General features: G+C 38.2%; 2 protein-coding genes across 3 annotated transcripts in view; one reads left to right on the forward strand and one right to left on the reverse strand.

The window, feature by feature from the left end:
* The first annotated feature begins 677 nt into the window (after positions 1–677).
* Positions 678–13,194, forward strand: LOC134796742 (uncharacterized). Of its 2 annotated transcripts, XR_010144989.1 has the most exons (4): positions 678–1,888; positions 5,174–5,302; positions 10,585–10,723; positions 10,754–13,194. XR_010144989.1 is itself a non-coding variant. In XM_063768939.1 (3 exons), exons 1-3 carry the CDS (start codon positions 848–850, stop codon positions 10,657–10,659), a joined length of 1,245 nt encoding a protein of 414 aa, XP_063625009.1. In that variant the 5' UTR covers positions 678–847; the 3' UTR covers positions 10,660–10,747. The 2 variants fall into 2 exon arrangements, 1 of the variants encoding a protein (XP_063625009.1); XM_063768939.1 differs by lacking the exon at positions 10,754–13,194 and having other exon boundaries at positions 10,585–10,747.
* A 1,525-nt stretch (positions 13,195–14,719) lies between these two features.
* The window catches only part of LOC134796650 (nuclear factor related to kappa-B-binding protein), a 39,261-nt gene continuing 33,764 nt past the window's right edge, over positions 14,720–20,216 (reverse strand). The window contains exon 29 of the mRNA XM_063768788.1: positions 14,720–18,008. Within this exon, the coding sequence (XP_063624858.1) occupies positions 17,868–18,008 (141 nt within the window). The 3' untranslated portion in view covers positions 14,720–17,867. The remainder of the gene's footprint in view (positions 18,009–20,216) is intronic.

The following is a 20,216-nucleotide window of genomic DNA, read 5'->3' on the forward strand; positions in this document are numbered from 1 at the left end:
AGCCGTATTACGACGCGGGTGAATGAATCATTCAAGGGTTATTATCCTCCAGTCTGAACTATACAAAAGTATGTAAGTAAGTATGTTCATTAATAGGTACGTACGCCAAATTATACTCATAAACTCATAAGAAAATAACGAATCAGTCAGTCGTTTTTAAAGTCGCGCTGACCTTTGGCCTACAGTTTGAAAGACGAATGTAAATAGGTATTTTGAAATGATTTAAGAACCAGTTTGACATTAGTGAAGGAATGCACAAGCTCCATAAAAATAAAAATAAAAATGCCAAAATCATAAAGACAGCAGCAAAATATACCCTATACCCAAGATTGTTTGACCCATTTCGCTACCCAATAATGTCGTTATGGGAACCCAAACTACATTTTCCATTTCATTTGACACCCGGGTAAAATATCAAAAAAACCTATCGAAATTACGGTCAAATCCACTTATTAACAGACCTAACAATGTTGCGAGTTATTGTCTGTATTACCAAGGTTTGCTAGGGCAATAGTGTCGGTGCAGATACTGCACAGTTAACGAGTACGGTATTGTTATTGTTATGGTCGTGCCGTGTGATCTAGCAACCGGCTTCAATCATAACCTCAAAGCTGGGGGTGTCCGGTGTGGCGGAGGGCGCGCGCCGCTCAATGTTGTCGCGCATGCGTCGGCCCCGCACCAGCCCCCACGGCGCACAAAGCGACGGCACCGCGATGCCAGGCGTCGAGCCCTCGCCACGCTAGCGACCGCGACTGCTGCCACCTCAGCCGAGACAAAATATGTGATAGCAGTGCATGTGACAACGTAACTGTAGTGTTTCTTTTCACAATACTTAACTTCCGCTAACATGTACAAGACGGTGCGGCATGGCGAGAACAGCCTGCAGTACACCATCCTGCCGCAAACTGAGGAGGTGCTCAACAACAGCGGCCTTAAAGGCAAAGGCCGTGATTATAGCCCCTCGATCCATGTTCGACACTCTCGGAAAAGATCGTCAGTGAAATATATTCTGCTTGTGATATTCGGTATAATAGTAGCGTTGGCGTTGGCATCTATTCCACTCTATGTTATGAACGGAGCCCTGTACGCTCGCAGGAGCCAGCAAGACGTGATTACGTCTTCGCCTCATACGCCAGGTGGAAGGGATATAGTGAAGTCGCGCAAAAAGGACCTAAAGGAGATATCGCCAGAACTGCTTTCAACACTAATATCAAAACTTGAAACAACGTCAACTACTGCATCTCCCGCCACTCCATCCACGACAGTTGCCACAACTGTAGTTAGTGAAAGAGCAACGACGCCTCCATGGACTATGCCCGCTCTAAGGTCGTGGAAAAGCTCGACATCTTCTACAACTATTCCTCCTATTCCGACTGAAGACATTGAGGAGATTCCCCTTATAGGCACTCCCTCTGGTAGCATTCGACGGCTCGATCAGTACATGTCGAATAAACCATGGGTAACAAATAGTAATAATGTAATACCACTAAAACCTACTGTAACACCTGAACCAACAGTCCGGAATATGTATAGATACTACTCTCGGTCATTCGTTCCGTCAGTTAAAATACCAACTGATCCTCCAAAGGTGTTTGAGGATGTGCTAATTACTACGAAGGGTACTACGACGCGTGCCCCTGTGACGACCGAGATCATGACCACCAATGACAGCTTTAGAATGAGTGAAGAATGGAAGGATACTCTTCTATCGGTTGATGATGACGAGGGTTTAAAGTCACTGGAAGTGGATGAGGTGTTCTCCCTTCCGCCGTTGAAGCCGAACACCGCGGCCGACAGTGACGAAGTTACGGTGTCCAAGGCGGGTGACGGTACGTGGTACGGGGCACGGTGGCCTTTCGTGGACACGTCATCATACTTTCAATGGACGGTGAGTACGATTGCAATATTTCCTTTCTTACGTAAGAAACGTCTCATGTCTGATCGAAGCGTGCACCAAGCATGTATCCATACCTACAATTGGGTACATTTCAGATTAAGTAGTTAGATGTAAAATATTGCGAAAGCGGACATGAAAACCGCTGCTACAAGTTAATAGAGTTCTGGTACCGTAATCGCGGTTGGGTTGTGAATTTTGTGGTGACGCAACATTGCAAATGACCACATTAAGGCAACTTGTAACAAACTTCACATACTTATTGGGAGACAAATATGATATCATAAATAAAATGTTGTATCAACACACGAACACACGATACTCGTTGCAAGGAATTGAGGACAGTCAGTCCCTGACGAGGACACAAATTACATAACACGATCACTTTGCAGAGAAAGTTTTAATACATATAACTAGATACTCCCGAGAAACAATTTTCCCGGTTCTCTTCCAGCATTGAATCTGCTCTAGTTTTATTTTTCTTAGAGTATTGAGAAAAAAAAAGATTAGATAACTTTATAATATTCGATTACCCTATTTTCATACTATACTTATGGCAGACAAAAACTAGGCATCCGAATGATTTAAAAGGAATTTCATACTCTTTGAATAGGTAGGTAAATAAGTACCTACGGAATAATATTATACCTACTCTCTGAGAACACTAAGATACATAGCTTAACTATGTAAACTTGAGTACCTACCTGCCGGGTTAATTTCGCTTTAAGTTACCTTTCCCAAGGAAAACATCTCGGTAGGTATAGCAAGCCTGAAATGAGGCTCCGCTCATTTTCTCCCAAGAAGCTCATAAATTAGGCGCCTCGTCTACGGAGCGGCATATTGCTCTCCACTCCAAGTTAATTTGAGAGTTTAAAACCTCAGAACACATTTAGCCGTGTCATTACAACGCAACGTGAGTGTGAAATGTTGCCCGACACGTAATATCTGTTCGTGTATATTATTATACGCGTGTTGCAAACGTGGAAACGCGCGAGATGTCAAAAAGCTCACAATGGCCCCTTTTTGAATAGGTACTGTTTTGCAAGAGCTAGGTTTCCCCGGGCAACTCTTCAGCCTTGGTATTTTGTTCTCGCACGTTACAACGAGCCTAAAGAGTGTTAAACCGCCACAAATATAAGTCTACATTATCTACTCATCTGTGTTTTGTTTTCAAAGTATACTTACCTAAGTACCTGGATTATTTGTAGGTAGGTACTTTCATGACGTTCAGGACGTAGAATAATGATTTATTCATGAAATGTCCGGCAATTTGGGTTTGCTACAAACTAGAGTGCCCTATTGCGTTTCAGTGTTTACAATAAAGCAAGCTTGGGCAACCTCTAGGCGTAGATCTGCTGCATAATATGTACTTATGTATAAGTAGCAAATTTATTTACTATTTGTCAGCCGTATTGAAACAATATCATAATCAATTTAAAGCCGAAATTCATTTTAGAATCCGTGCTTCGCTACTTGTAATTAAGATTGATATCGGTATGATTTATAACGAAATTAAGAAGCCGTATTCCCAGAAAATGTTAATGCCCCGAAATAACTAAAAATGTAAAGGGTTGTCCAATCACACGTGAACTTATGGTTACAAAACGAGCATTTGCTAATTATTTCGCTTATTCCTGCCTTAGGTGAGTATAAAGGTAATTCATAACTTTCATAAGAAATGTAACTTGAATATTAAACTAAAAGATATACTTTTTTATCGCTAGGTATTTAGGTACCTATTATCGTTTATGTGTGTTCTTTAGATATCTAAAAGCAACTTGTTCGCTTAATTTTATGACAGGTACTTAGTATATTATATCTTATGGTGATTGTATATGTAAATACATACTACATCTTCTATTCGTACCTATTTTTTATTACCTATTGGAGAGAGAGAAAACAACTAACTGCGAAAGAACACCCGAAGCTCTACCTAATTACAAAGTGCCAATGCTATATTTACTTAGTAAAGGACCGTTAATATTTCTTACCAACAATTACTTTTCTCTCACCTTCCCTTTTGTCCTATTCTTTCACTGAACTTTACTTATCCTGAAATTCTAAACACTTCATGTCTTTTCATCTCAAGTTAAGAGTCTCTCGAAATTTGAATGAGGGAGGGATGACAAAACAAAAGCTCGTACCTACACAGCGGAGCGTGACATCGTGACCATATCGTAAACATGACCCAATTAAAATAATCTCAAATCAAATCTACTACCCGAACAGCTCCTATCTCGAGCACTCATCGGCCAACTTACATAAAACATAAATTCAACTCCTGATTTTATACGCGCCCATAGCCAATATTGGAATGTCGCTATTCAGACTAGTCTGATTTGTGGATATAGATTTTATTTAGCTGGAGCCCAATTCAGATATAACATTTGATGTTATTTTGATACGACCTTGAAGATTGCTCTCGCTGTATGGTACTTACATGCGAAATTAAGTTAAAGTCGTATCAAAACCACAACAAGATGGTGAATCTGAATCGGGTCCTGTTCTCTGAATCGAACAAACTTTAGCTTTAACTTCGTAGTTTTAAAGGTTTTGTGTTCATGTGTCCGCGAGGGTATTAAAGGTAACCCTAAAGGGGGACCCAAAAGTTTGTTTTAAGAGTTTTCTTGTACGATTTTCTCGAATTCACTTTATTTACGTAGTTTACAGGTAGGAGCTATGTAGGTACCTACCAATTTAGATTCGGGTATTCTCGGCTCCGTTCGGCTCAGCATTGCTTCGAACAATTATTAGGGTTGGCACAACTTGACGTCCCTTTGCGTACACAGCCACAGATATTATAAGATAATGACTTGAATTTTGACAACCCTAAATAGCCGAAAGGGATAGTGCCATACATTAGAAAGGGAAAGCATGATTCGACCCTGAATCGCATTTCTGTCCGCCCGGTCATCATCACCATTATTCTAAATAGCCTGGCTCTTGTCGGTGGAGTAACCGCCATTCCGTTCTCTCTGCCACTGTTTTGAGCTCCTGCCGGCCTAGCCAAGGTGACAATCACTATCGCTTTGATAACGAAACGCTTTGTGTCTCTCTATCACTCTTCCTTATAAGTGCGACAGTGACAGTTGCGTTTCGATCACTACGGAGCATTAGCGATTGGCAGGTTGGCTACGCGGCCTGATACGTCACTACGTAGATTTTCTCTTTGGCCTGGTCCAAATACGCTCGTCTCGGTCTTCTCTACCTCTCTGTTTTTTTATTCTGTACTGTAGTTATTTATTGTGTGCCCCAATAAGCAAGGTCGATTTGTTGCAGGGCTACTCCCCCGGCGACAACCTGCTGCTGCCGCTCCTGGTCGCGGCGCTCTCGTCAATCGCGCTTGTCTTGCTGCTGGCGCTCGCCGTGCGCAAGAGGAAGCGGAGCCAAACCGCCTCAGCGATTGGGGTATGTCTCTAAACTACTATGTATATAAAATCTGACCAGCGGGCTCAGCACGGTTCCATTTTTATCGACTATCACTATGCGCGTCCCTTTCGCACTTACATACTTGTTAGAACGTGACAGGCATGGTGACAAGGGATAAAAACGCGACCGTGCTAAGCCGCCAGGAATATATGATCACGCGCCATGTTGCGGAATTTCACTGGAACTATATTTTTTTCATACTATACTGAACTGTCACAATACATGAGAATAGAGTTAGACCAAGAAAAGTCTGCAGCGATTTTGATAGCCCACGCAGTGCAAGTGTTATTTATAATATTTAAGTATACGTCATAATTTAATAGAAGTTTGATGTTTAAATTACACGGTTATTGGCACGGCGGGGGCTATCAAAATCGCTGCAGGCTTTTCTTGGTCTAACTCTAACAGCGCCCTCTTGACAATGATCATTACTGGTCAAGCTGTACTTACTTAGGTAATTAACTCTTATTAGTAAACATAAGAGGTTATTATATTATACCTATCTACTTTCTGCTGAGAGATAGAGAGAAAGGTAGTAGCAATTAAGTGTCCGATGATAGACGTAAGTACCTAATACCTTGGTAGGTATTAAGGTACTCATGTCGTCTTTCGGGTTCGACTGAAATAGTGAACGTTCGGGTGTAATCTGTGTTAAAGCTGGCTGATACGCATTATCCTACTTAAACCAAAAGAACTTTTTAAGCTCTAAACACACACCGGTTGCAAAAAAAAATAGTTTATGATAGGGGTCGTTCAGAAATCATGTGAACATATTTGGCCTATTTTTGACCCCCCTCCCCCTTAGTGATTTAGTGATTTTAACTGGACGACCCCATACGTATAAGGTTCAAATTAGGTACAAAAGGTACCTACTTAGATACTATTATGACTTAGGGTCTTAGGTGATTATATAGTTAGTTAACAAAGTGATATGATGATCAGACAACGCAAAAATGTCTTTATGTACAGTCAGCAGCAGATATACCTGAGCGGGCAAGGTGTCCAAGAAAACATATACACTTCAATCGTCACAAAAATAAGGACATCTAAGTTGTCATTTTCACGTAGGCTTTCAGTTCGTCACATATATCTTAACTTCTGAGATTTTCTTTAACACATACACCCTTATTTAATCACAATGACAATAACGGTTAGAAAGTCAGTGGTGGCTAAGCAATCAAATTCAAGCTGCTGTCATTAATACCTACACGCACTGCCAATCACGTACGTCAGCAGCCAGGGTGCCACCAGTCGCTAAGCAGTTGTTATTTCAATGGTAACTAAGCATCAACATTTTATCTGTTTAACTTTAAAAAAATACTGTAGCAGCTACGAATTGACACCTCCTTTCTTAAAGAAGTATTTTATCGTCAAGTGTCAAACTTAGACAATAAATAAGTAGGTTCTACGAGAATGATCGGTTTTTTATTTTAACTGTCATAGGCGGCCGTTCTTCCAAACCGTAGAGCAAATATATGTTAATATATTTATTTAGCCCGCTTATTGTAATAAAATATACTATACAGAGTGGCCCATTTAGATCGGTCAGTATGGGAAAATCTGAAACTATAAGATATACACCGAACTCTTCTTAGGAACCATGTCGTCGATTTTAGTAACAAGAAAAACTGCATTCATACATTTAAAAAAATGTGTACTCAGCTCGGGAATCGAACCCCGAACGTTTTGAAAAATAAATCTAAGACTATTTATATTTAGATATCGATTGTGTAGGTCTTATGCAGTAAATGTTACTATGAAACATGATGTCTGAAATGAATAAAATGCATTGTTTTCATATCCTTTAATTTATTTTAGTAAGTTTTCGAAAAGACCATCATTTTTTTCAATACATTTTACATAAAAAAAAATTTAATGTATAAATGCAGTTTTTCTTGTTACTAAAATCGATGACATGGTTCGTAAGAAGAGATCGGTGTATGAAAATGAAAATGAAAAATGAAAAATTATATATTTAGGTAAAGGTTTCGTTTTAACAATACAGTTAATGGAGTCTCCTAGTAAGCATAATTATACCTGTGACAGGAGACCCCGCTCTTCCCAGCTAACATTTTTGTTCTAACAATTTATTCGTTATACATTTAAAATTTGATTTAGTTTAGTGTAATCTAATCTAAAAACTACCTTACACTAACTTAAGCTAAAATATACATTTTTATTATTATTAAGTGTGTGCGTGTGTGTGTGTGTGTGTGTGTGTGTGTGTGTGTGTGTGTGTGTGGGAGTATGATTCTACTATTAATACATCTATACTGCAAAAGAAATAAGGGATTCTATTTCTTCATAGGTTAAGGATTTCAGTTTTTCTGTAACTGTAATTTTACATTTGTTTGATGTCAGGTTATAGATAGATACATAATTATTTATAGCATTGTAAAGTCTGGCAGATTGTGATTCATATTGCCTTTTTGCGAATGCAGACTTACATAATGGTACTGGTTTTACTCTTAATGTCCTTCTTCTGGAATTTACGCCCTGATTGTATTTAACGGTAGGGTGAATTTTTAATATTGTTCTTAAAATATATAGTATGTATGTCTTATAGTTTTAGATTTTCCCATACTGACCGATCTAAATGTGCCATTTTTAGTTATATAACCTAGCAGTAAACATCAAATGGCATTCCGCACAGGAGTAATCTAAGGAACGCCCACTGCGGGTTCAAACTTACAACGTCCTGTTAGAAAGTCGTACATACGCTACATGTGACATATCATCAAAAATTATATAAACTAATGCGAAATTAACATAAAACCAGAAGACACATATTAATAATAGAAATGAAACCCAAAAAAAAAAAGTTGTAATCTCTAGGTGCGTGCGACTGAGATTTGAACCCGCGGTCTCTGCTTTGAAAAGCAAACGCCTGTTACTGAGACCACAACGTGCCTTGACAATTGGCTCTAAATTCGGCTTCAGTTAGCTTTCGCTATGTGTCATTCGTTTTGACGATTCTGCTAAGAAATAGTTTGCAGTAACTTGACCGAGAGGCCCCTGGAGTGTATAGCGACTTTTGCTGCTGACTGTACCTAATTCAAGACAGTCGACAGGTGTGTAGGCTTTTTTTATCCACTACCTACTCGTATATGCCTATTGCTAACTGAACCTTGTGTTTCGTCGCACCTATTGACCATTAATAAGCAGGCACAGATAAACGACACGTAAAGCGTTAAAATAATAAGTTACAAAGTTCATCAATCATCACACAATTAAACAAGGAGCCAGATTTCACTTGTTATGATTTTGATCTTACATATTTCGATACGACCAATCACCAAGAGACGATCGTTAAGGTCGTATCAAAACCTCAACACCTTGTTAAGTCTGAACCGGCTTCCTGAGTAATTCTTTAAAGAATTATCTAAAATAATAAAAGAACAAGGGCGGGCCAAGTCACGATAAACGCTACAACGGCACAGATCAGATAGACTGGACTAACCGATTAGTATCTAGAGACGAGGCAGACGAGCAGGCGCTACCTACCTACGTGATGGCTTCCCTTTTGCAACCTTCAATTATCTTTAAGATTAAGCGAAATTGTAGATCTGGGTGCGTGGCCAACGTGCCAATCGTTTACGCTCCGTAGCGAACGAAACGCTGTGGCAGTCGCACTAATATAGAAGAGTGATAGAGCTCTCTCTAAATGACTACGCTACGCCACGGAGCGTAAACGATTGCCACGTTGGCTAGGCACCCAGATCTACAATGACGCTTAATCTTAAAGATAATTGAAGGTTGCAAAAGGAAAGCCACCACGTAGGTATATGAACATTTCATGAGTGTGAAAGAAGCAGTCTACAAATGAAAAAATGTGACCACTTTTGAGCTTCATAGCGGCCGCTTGAATATAGGATCAAGTACGCCATAGTAAATGTATGGCGAACTTGATCTTATAAATCGGACATGCTATACCAAAACGTAACGTTAGAGGACTGGAAAATACGAAAAGCTGCATGCAGGAGATACCGTGGCTGATTGGTGGGGAATTATATCTTGGAATATACTGTTACAACAGCAAATACTATGTAGGTATACTCAGTCACATAATTACTTTTAATTTCAATGATACTTGACATCTTCTGATTTTGGTCGCACTTTTGACATTTCACAGGCAATTTCGTACTTACATTGGAACTGTGGTCTAATGTGAATTTCTGAATGTTTGGAGATGAAGATGATGCTACTGTAATTGTCACTATAAGTACTACTACACTGGAACCCTCGAAGCTATTTCAAGCAGTGTTGTCATAACATCTTAAGCGTACCTATGAAATGTTGCCATCTTAGGTCAAGCCGTTGCTCTTTGGCCTTCATTGTTAGCAGCCACCCACGCCCACGTGGCAAGTCAAACGTGAACGTTGTTAGGTGTTATAGAAACATAACTTACATAACATACGTAAGATACGGAATAACGTGAGAAACCGATGTTATATAACTAAAGTATATTCATAGACTATTAAATGAGAAATACTTGAATAAGTAAAAAATAATTTATTTATATATGAAGGTCAAAATTACAGAAGTCTATTTTTCAGCTCAATCAAACACCGGCAAGTGGTTCAAATTTAGGTTACAATATTTAAATCAAATAAACAAAAACCTACCTACAGAGTGAAGCATATAAGTAAAAAATTGTATAAAAGAAAATATCCTGAGGGTTGATTTCAGAAACTCCACAGAGGATTGGAGAACAGTCTCTCACACCTACTTAGTTTTATTATACCTACTTGAAATATCCTAGGCAACTAAATTAATAATTTACCTTAATATAAAAGCCCGCCGGCTAAAACGGATGGTAGAATCCTTTCTTACATCCTCTGGGATAAGAACCTGACAACGGATCGTAAACTTGCTTATTATGTTGATTCGTATTGTTCGACCAGAATAACAAATAGCTACCAACATCATAGGTAGGTACTAGGTACCTACTATTGCGAGATGATTCCTCGAATAAACGGGATCTTTCATTAGGAGGTTATGCATGAAATTTGGGTACTTACATATTACATAAGTACCTACACAGTGACCAGTGAGAAAGCGTTGCTATAGCTAAGTTTAGAATTAAATAGATAGGAAGATAAGATAAGGAAACTTTATACAATTTAAAGTGGAAATGACGCAACTAGGTACAGCTCTTATAAAAAAAGTATTCTACTGTACACTTCCCTTGTTCTTGCGGCAGCCGTGATAGCCAGTCCAGTATAATAGAGCCTTTAGAAATATGTTTTACTTGTTCACAGCTGACCTCGGACCTGCAGGCAGACGACAACACGAATCTGCTCACGGCTGAAAACCCAGAGGACGTCGAGGAGTGAGCTCCGAGTCACCGCGCTTCAAGCTTCTTCGATCCATCCTAGAATGCTTCTGTATATATCGTGGGTAAGCGTTCTGTTCGTTCTGTACATAAAGTGGTACCCGTGGGTACCACAAAAATGGAAATTTGAAAATCGTCTTTTTGCCTCTAGCTTATTCGAGCGATAGAGGCAAATAGTTGAACGAACGAAATGGTTCGCGGTTATAACCCAGAGTATCTGCACTCAATTTCAAGATTTTTGCGTAGGGACAAGGAGAAACCACATCATACAAAATATGTCAAAGACCTTGTGCTGTAAAGCTAAATTGTATGTGACATACCTATACTATTGCTGAGTGCAGTATCTGTGACTTTATCCATACAACAGACGCACATATAGTGTTATCTAGGTAGTGTAATATCATCTGTGGCACGGCGCAGCTTGCAAGCAATGTTTCGGAATTGGAACTGTGAGGGAGAGATTGTTAAGAAGTAATCACGGTTGGTAATCGGACGCAGAAAGGCTGAAACATTATTTAAACACCCGCCTCTTCTATGTTAACACAACACAGCCATAGTTAATGAAATAGGAACGTAGGCTGTCCTCGATTGTACAAGAGGCATTCACGCACCTTGTAATGATTTAGCTGCCATAGATTCTCGGAGGTGTATCCTCTGACGTACATAACGGTCATATTTAAACTTTCAGTGCCTATTGTTTGTATATAAAATGTACCTACGTTTGGAGGTCTCCGTGCCGGCCAAGGACTTCATATTCAGAGATACGATATAATATGTAAGTATATTTTGTATTCACATTAGATATTGGACTGTAAATTAGGTATGCGTCAAATGCCAAAGTCGCTAATTTATTTTTGTTACAAAATATAATCTATAAATATTTATTGAACGTCATTTGCCATCCTATTAAAAAGTATTATTACTAGATATATTATAGTAGAATACTGATGAGCTTGCTAGTAACTTTACTGTACGGGGCTTATCACAATTTGTTTGATTTCTTTTAAGATATCTTCTTAGTAGCTTCTTTCGTACCCCTATGCTAATGTTTATAGGACCTATCTTAGAAGTTAGATAATTCTCAATAATTATTAAATGGCTAGGAGGTTTGCTATATTTTCTATTTATCATCATGGATTAACTTTTGATTGAGATAAATTATAATAATGGATGCTGCCTACTACTTAATATTTAACTATGTAATACAATAAAGGAACAAAACTACACCCAATCACTTTATATAAAAAGGTTTCCACTCTTAGTACCTACAATTATTTATAGGTAAACTCATCATCAGCACCTAATTCAACAGTACCTATTAAGTATTCAAAAGCATATATGAAAAATGCAATTCACATAGTATGTACTATGTATATCATATCTCTGAAGGTTCGATTGAATGACTCGTCAGTATTAAAACAACCCTGTGGTATTACCTTGACGCTAAACATGCAATACTTTTTTATTGGGTACACTACATAAAAAGTCCGTAAAGATTTTTTTCTGAAAGCATAATTGAGAAAACCGTGTTTTATAAAATAATGTTTTCCTTCCTATATTTTCTGCTAAATTATCCATGGCAATATTTCCCTCCGTGTTTCTAGAATCAGAGAAGAATAGGTAGTACTTTTGGAGAAAAAACTTTTCGGATTTTTTGAGTGTTCCCCTATTTATTTTATTAGTAGTCGGATGATAGGATAAGGCGAAAATATCAATCTTGGTGTACCTAATAATATTGTACCGTTTAAACGTCAACTTTATTATATTTATATTATTTTAATTTTATTATTCTTCAATAAAATTATTTTTAATATAGACATAAGACTGATATAGGATTGCGTTTACATTATTTCGATGTTATTAGATACCTAGGTAGTAGCGATTCGTTGAAAAATATTTTTTATAACGGCACTATTTTGTTTCAATAAGTTTTTCAGCAATGCGTTTTTCGTGTGCTATTTAATGTAAATCTATTTATATGTATTGTACTTCAATGTTAGAATATGAGTGTATGATCGAGGGGAGACGAGTGGGATTGTGTAGGACTAAATAGTTAGATATTCAAATGTGATACCTGTGTAGTATCGGAGACAATGTGATTCCCCTGTAGACAGAACAGTCCATCGGTCAAGACAAAAGACCCCATTCAAAACTTTAAACGTAACGCGTTATATTGCGACAACCAGATATCATTGTCATTAAGATCCGAGTAGCATATTTACACACTCCGCAATGTCACCAGTTAACTCCAACCGTCTTGAATGGGGCCATCGTCTGGCCCTAAAGTACCTAGCCTTAAGTTGTGTAACATTCTGAATTCAATGTAATGCCATGGATCACTATATCAATCATGCTAGCAAACATTATATCTTGCAAATGATCGCACACAAATGTATCAATAGTTGTTAAGTTAAATTAGCTTTTGTGACGACATTGTGTTCTGTGATGCCATGCGCGTAACTTTTATATACGCCGTTGTTTTTACACCCACCATGTACATAAGTAATGAAATAAACTGTGTTTTCCCACCTCAAAACTGGTTTTAATATATCCGTAAAATTTGAGGATCTGCCGACCAGCGCTCGAAATTCAAAAATCGGCCCCATGGATGTGCATTAAGGCGATTCATACATAGCCAACTCGAATTGAAGCAATAATTAACCTTTTGAACGCCAAGAACACCTAAAGACGCGTGACTAGTCGTGCCCACAGCGCCATGGACAACTATAGGTGTTATGGCGTACGCTGTCAAAGTTGAGGCAAAGAGAATAAAGTGTATAGAGGCGGATTGTCAAAGTAAATTATGTAGCCACTGTAAATTTACTGCCATCTTTCGACAGAAGATTAAAACTGTTAGAATGCCATTTGAATTTGATCCTTATTCTTTCACTGATATGTGTCAATTTGTTAAATATTAAAATTAACGCCATCTACTCGACTGTAGGCCAAAGGTTATGGCGCCATCGCTCGAAAAGATTGCACCATACCGTTGGCCTACTCTCGAGTAGATGGCGTTAATATTAATATTTAACAAGTTAACACATATCAGTGAAAGAATAATGATCAAAGTCAAATGGCGTTCTAACAGTTTTAATATTCTGTTGAAAGATGGCAGTAAATGTACTGTAGCTTCATAATTTACCATGACAGTAACTCTCTATTTCAAATTTTCTTTGCTTTGAAGTAAGGTTTACATTAGCTCGCTTGCGCCCGAGACCTGGGCGAGTAAGTGACGTTTTTGTTTAGGTATGATGTAAACTGTAAAGCGTTCAAAAGGTTAAGACACCTGGTATCAGATGCAAGTGGGATGGTTGATATCACTCCGCAGTGTCAATGTGTGAATCGCCTAAGGGGCTGTCCATAAATTACGTCATCGATTTTTGACGATTTTTGACCCCCCCTCCCCCCTCCCCCCTATAATCATCCAAAAATCATGCTTCAAATGACCCCATTTCCTCCTACTTCATGCTACCGTCATCCGATGTCCAGACCCCCCCCCCTAATTTGAAATGACGTAATTTATGAATAGCCCCTAAGCGCCACTTGCACCATCCCACTAACCCGGGGTTAAGCGGTTAAACCGTTAACCCAGTGTCAAATTGTACTGGTAACCATGGTTAACTCGAGGTTTAACCGGTTAACCCCGGTTTAGTGGAATGGTGCAAGTGGCACTAAGCAGGCCAAACACTTTGCTTTTTACCGGACAGGCCTACCTTCATAGACCATTATATAAAGAGTACTCTAAAATGAGGAGTGTTATTTTAAAGTGAGAGGTACTGCAATGAGAGGGTCTATTTGGAACCTGTGGGTTTTATTAGGAGCTGTATGTTTAATAAGTTTCGAGTCTGATTGTTTTATACCATCGCAATATCGTGATATTTTTTTTGTGGTAGTCAGCAAACGAACAGACGAGCCGCCTGATGGGAAGCGGTCACCGTCGCCCATGGACATAAGCAACACGATACAAACTTAAACCTTATGATTCTCATAGTTCAATCTGCATTATAGTAAATGGAAGCATCCCTATCTCTTCAGAAAAGCGCAAGAAAATAACACCAACATTAAATTGACTTAATATATTGCATTCGTAATTGAATTTCACGTCGAAACAGGTATAATATGAAAACAACGAAATAAATAATTATTCTGTTGTGACGTATAGTATTGCATTCCGCCATAGAGAAATAAGTCAACTTAAAATACTCACTCTATACTCCATGAGTTTTTATCTATGTATGGAGGGCCCTTCGGCCGCGTACGCAACTGGAGCTTCGTAACCAGTTGCGATCGAAAACTTTTTCGGTCTTGTACGGAACCGGTTGCGATCAAAAACTATTTTCTTCTCATACGTAACCAGTAACGATCGAACATTTTTTGTTTTTGTACGAAACCTCTCGACCGTTCATGAAACCAGCAAAGACTTTCTTATTATAAACTTTAATGTACTAATAATGCACACGTTATACAGGTAATTAAGCCCGTTTAAGCTAACTCTGCACCGTGTTTGATAGCATATATTATGGAAGTATTATTTTAAACGTCATCATTGCATAGAAATTAAAAAAATCGCATCTTTATTATCTTACGTAAGAACTATGAAAACCCCCTCCCTCCCCCTTGTAAGAAAAAATGCGATTTTTCGACCCCCTTCCCCCCTAAATCGTCTTACGTAATAAATGAATGGCGCTCAAGTAGCTACTTCCGAGCCTCGCCCAACAATAACGTACTATTACCGATTTTTGGTCTAGGTAAATGTAAACATAATTGGTTATGTAAATATAAAAAGTTACATATGTCTAAAATTAATCTAGTATAAAGGTTAGTTTATGTGAAACATCGTCAAACACGGTGCAGAGTTAGCTTAAACGGGCTTAATTACCTGTATAACGTGTGCATTATTAGTACATTAAAATTTATAATAAGAAAGTCTTTGCTGGTTTTACGAACGGTCGAGAGGTTTCGTACAAAAACAAAAAATGTTCGATCGTAACTGGTTACGTATGAGAAGAAAATAGTTTTTGATCGCAATCGGTTTCGTACAAGACCGAAAAAGTATTCGATCGCAACTGGTTACGAAGCTCCGGTTGCGTACGCGGCCGAAGGGATGGAGGGAGCATTGTAAACTTACTTATTTTCCTCTATGATTCCGCGGACAGGGACAGATCTCTGCGTGGCTTTCTGCCCGAGATAAGACGTTGCCAAAGCAATCGACCGATCGGCTGTGCTCTTCAAAACTCTGTCTACACCATTTGTATGGGTGTCTGCTTGACTCTACAGTTGAGTACCTTTTCATTTTGTGCATTAAAGTTAAAATAAAAAATAATACTAGGTACATGATACACTGGAAAAAGAACTTGACGGGAAAAAAAGGCCTTTTGAGGTACACTTTCAACTATCTACATAGATAGATCGACTGATTTGGCACTTTAAAATAAATAATAACATAAATATTATAATACTATCTCGCCCAAGACTGACACTGATATATACAAAAAATTGAGAGTTGTTAATATTGAGTTAAACTTTAAAAATCTTTACAACTAAGTAACACTTCTCATTAAGCGTTTATACAAACAAATTGCAACCTTACGACCAATTTACAATGCAAAATACTGGCTTTGTACATTCAATATTGTATTATATATAACATACATAGCTATCCTTCTATGATATGAATAAGATAACCCATTTCTTTGGGGAAACTATCCCTTTACACTCACACTTAACTCATTAAGAACCTCGATTCGAGCCAATTTACTAACATATCTTCTATGGAAACTTAATATTATCCTTTTAGATAGACCGCTTTGCAATAAAGTAAATATTATATTAACATATGAAAATAATCTGAATTTACAACAACTTTACTGTTAGTTTTACTCTTCAAGTGCTCATTTAGTTCGACTTACAATCAGAATCAAATAATTCATAAACTGAGATTATTTACTTCTACAATTATGAGTGAATACTCGTATTCCAACAAATAGTTTGTTTACCGAATTTTAGCAATCTCATTCAATAATCTGTAAAGTTAATCAAACTAGCATGTCTTCAAAAACTGCTGTATTTTTCTTCCGCTATCTTTTTTTTGTAGCAGCAGATTTTCATAGATAATCAAACTCACTAAAACATAGACAATATTAACTATGTATAAGTAAACAATCATAACGAACGAAATGTTCACTCCGCATCCTTCTTGTCATTTAAAAACGTAAGTAAGCTCTTTTGAATTTAGTCAAAATTATGTATTTATTTACACTCAAGCATTATGCTACGACTAAAGATTTAATTACAATGGCGGAAATCTACCAATAATGCTGCTCTATTTTAAATAAGAGTTATTTCTTGTAGTTACCTCTTCCATACAATCGTATAGTTATAGTAAAAACTATGCCATTAGTGTTAAGTTTGAAAGATGGTGGTTAATACCAATACCACTTCAGCATTGTCGCGACATTTTGGTTTGACACTGGGTTCAGATATTTAGAATTAAGAATGAAGCTTTAAGATGAAATAATAGGGTAAGACTCGGTTTACGGCCACGGCCCAATCTTGCCCACTTAACAACATAGAAAACATTTATGCACAATGAATAGGCAATCTAGCACGTGGCTCTTATTTCAGTCTATGTAAGGCTTTATACTCCTGTTAAGAGATTACTTCGATGTGGCGGCTGCACGTGGTATACTAGTCGTGTCCTCAGTCCATGTATATTATATCCTCCTAAGGCCCAAGGTCCTACCTATAGTACTTATTCAGTTCGATGAAATTTAAATCATATTCAATTGGAACAGAGTCGCATTTGTTTTGTTTCGTTAAGTTTTCAAACAAAACCAAAATAAACTGTATTCTAAACTGAAGGTTCAAATTTCAGTGGCAAATTCTGAATTTTTCAATCGTATGGCTGGGCCTTAGGAGGATAAGAATCTTGGTATACATACTGTCAACACATCGCATGGTTGTCCTTTCATGAGCAACCTTCGTACCGCGTTAACGCCGCTAGAACGCTCATGCTAGCTATTTTGAACTTTACACCACTAGCGTTAGAGCTCACTTCACTGTAGCGGGTGCGCTGGCCGTAGCGCTTACTCCAGTACATGTCTGCAGCCGACGAGTTTACGTTGCTGGCCGTCCATGAAAATGCTCCGCATCGCGTCTAGCTTAATGCTAGCTAGTTTGAACCTTATACCAATATCGTTAAAGCTCACTTCACTGTGGCGGGTGCGCCGGCCGTAACAGGCGCGCGAGCACGTGCCTGCCGCCGACGAGTTTGAGTTGCTGGCCGTCCATGAGGACGCTCCGCACCGCGTTGACGGCGCTAGATGTCGCCACCGTGGCGTTCGCTCCCGCCTGCCATCAAATAATTTGCTGTAGTTGAACCGTTTTAAATAATTTCATTCAGTGAAGTGAATTATTCTCTTGATTGGGGAATGTTTATTTTACAAATGTATACTGTTTAAATCACAGTAATGCCAAGTTAAAGTTTTGTAAAAGTCAATCAAATGTGTATATTTTTTATAAACTAGCACCACACCAAACCCTAAAACTATTGAAACATCCGCTAAAATGCATTTACTCGATAAAGGATAACATTAAAATAGAAACTGAAATGCATAAAGCTCTAGAAAACTACTAAGAAATAAACAACCTAGAAAGATTTGTCCCCGTGCAAAAATAATAGGAAAACTATGGCAATCTGTTAATATTTTGAAAGGAAAATAAGAATTACAGCGAGCATTACAGGGATTCTGATGTAGAATCTTAAGCAGAACAATATAAAATCAGTCGATAAAGTCTAAAAAAAAAACAAAATCATTATCAACCAACATACTACTTTTAGCGTTGGCTGTAAAAGGAATAAAAATACCCATCACCAAAATGTTATTATACACCGTGTTTTTATTGAATTCCGTTAACTTCGGGGTATGGTTTAAGTACGTTTAAGAGAACTAAATGGCATAGTTAATTAAAAAAAAAATTTTTTTTGCTTTTTTTTTTGAAAATAAAAATAAGTTTAAAAATTAATTAAATGTAGCATATAGCGTTGTTGTAACACGGGAATTACATTTAAGAGCGCTCTTACAAGAAAAGTCGAAATAATGCAAAATTGATGATACTAGTCGACGAAATTCAGGACTTTGCGCTCATTATTAGAAACAATGAGTACTTGTTCCAGTAAAAGCGTCTTCTTATCTTTATAAATGTCGTTGTAAATATTAGAAAAAGGACTTATTAAATTAGTAATGATTTTTTTTCTGATGGTCGTTTCCGAAAAACCCCGTGAAGCACTGAATGGCGAGCTCTTATTTGGAAATGTTGAGAATTTTACTCTGCTAAACCTGGCTATTTTGTATTACTAATACCCTGTACTTTAGGCATATCAAACTATATTTTTCCTACATACCTTTGAGAAAGAGAAAATCAAAGTAAAACGAACTCGATTTTCTCTCAGAAACAAGTGTCAATTCCTACGAAAATCTACTTAATATCGAAGTCATTTTCATACTCAAGCAATCTGCAACGTTTGCTTATACTGTTGGTATACATTAGTGTTTATGAAATTCTACTATAATTTTTTGGCAATTTTTTGAAAACTACTCTATATTACCGATGACGCGCGCTGCGCCAGCTCAGTGCCGCGGCAGAGCTTGTAGAGGCAGGACGTGTGTCGGTCGGCTCCGCACATTTTCAACGGCGACGACGAGGTTTTTTATCATTGTGTGCGGCGGGCGCCGTGTAAAACGCTATACTGTGTGCGTGTAAACCGCAACGAGAGACTTTGATCCTAGCACCGTTTTTATAGTATTATCATTTATAATGGTACAGTTTAATAAACTACCGGACAGGATTAAAAATATTTGAAACGACCTGACATTCTATATGTATTTATTTGACTCAAGATAGTACTCAGGGTCTGATGATGGAGCCGGAAGGTGGGCACCGGTACCAATCAACCATGCCACTAAACCACTTTGTGTTTAGGCTCGTTTTATTCATCTCAACAAGATCTTTGACACAAGATAGTACTCAGGGTCTGATGATGGAGCCGGAAGGTGGTCACCGGTACCAATCAACCATGCAACTAAACCACTTCGTGTTTGGGCTCGTTTGATTCGGCTCAACAAGATCTTTGACTTAAGATAGTACTCAGGGTCTGATGATGGAGCCGGAAGGTGGTCACCAGTACCAATCAACAATGCAACTAAACCACTTCGTGTTTAGGCTCGTTTTATTCGTCTCAACAAGATCTTTGACTTAAGATAGTACTCAGGGTCTGATGATGGAGCCGGAAGGTGGTCACCGGTACCAATCAACCATGCAACTAAACCACTTCGTGTTTGGGCTCGTTTGATTCGTCTCAACAAGATCTTTGGCACAAGATAATACTCAGGGTCTGATGATGGAGCCGGAAGGTGGTCACCGGTACCAATCAACCATGCAACTAAACCACTTCGTGTTTAGGCTCGTTTGATTCGTCTCAACAAGATCTTTGACACAAGATAGTACTCAGGGTCTGATGATGGAGCCGGCAGGTGGTCACCGGTACCAATCAACCAT

This window comes from Cydia splendana, chromosome 14 (assembly GCF_910591565.1).
Source record: "Cydia splendana chromosome 14, ilCydSple1.2, whole genome shotgun sequence".
NCBI classification, from domain to species: domain Eukaryota; kingdom Metazoa; phylum Arthropoda; class Insecta; order Lepidoptera; family Tortricidae; genus Cydia; species Cydia splendana.

Bases quoted from the DNA above. Each gene is read 5' to 3' on its own strand.
- LOC134796742 (XM_063768939.1), top strand. From the start codon at position 848: ATGTACAAGACGGTGCGGCATGGCGAGAACAGCCTGCAGTACACCATC. The intron at 1,889-5,173 runs GTGAGTACGATT...GATTTGTTGCAG, and splicing joins CATCATACTTTCAATGGACG to GGCTACTCCCCCGGCGACAA. The intron at 5,303-10,584 runs GTATGTCTCTAA...ACTTGTTCACAG, and splicing joins AAACCGCCTCAGCGATTGGG to CTGACCTCGGACCTGCAGGC.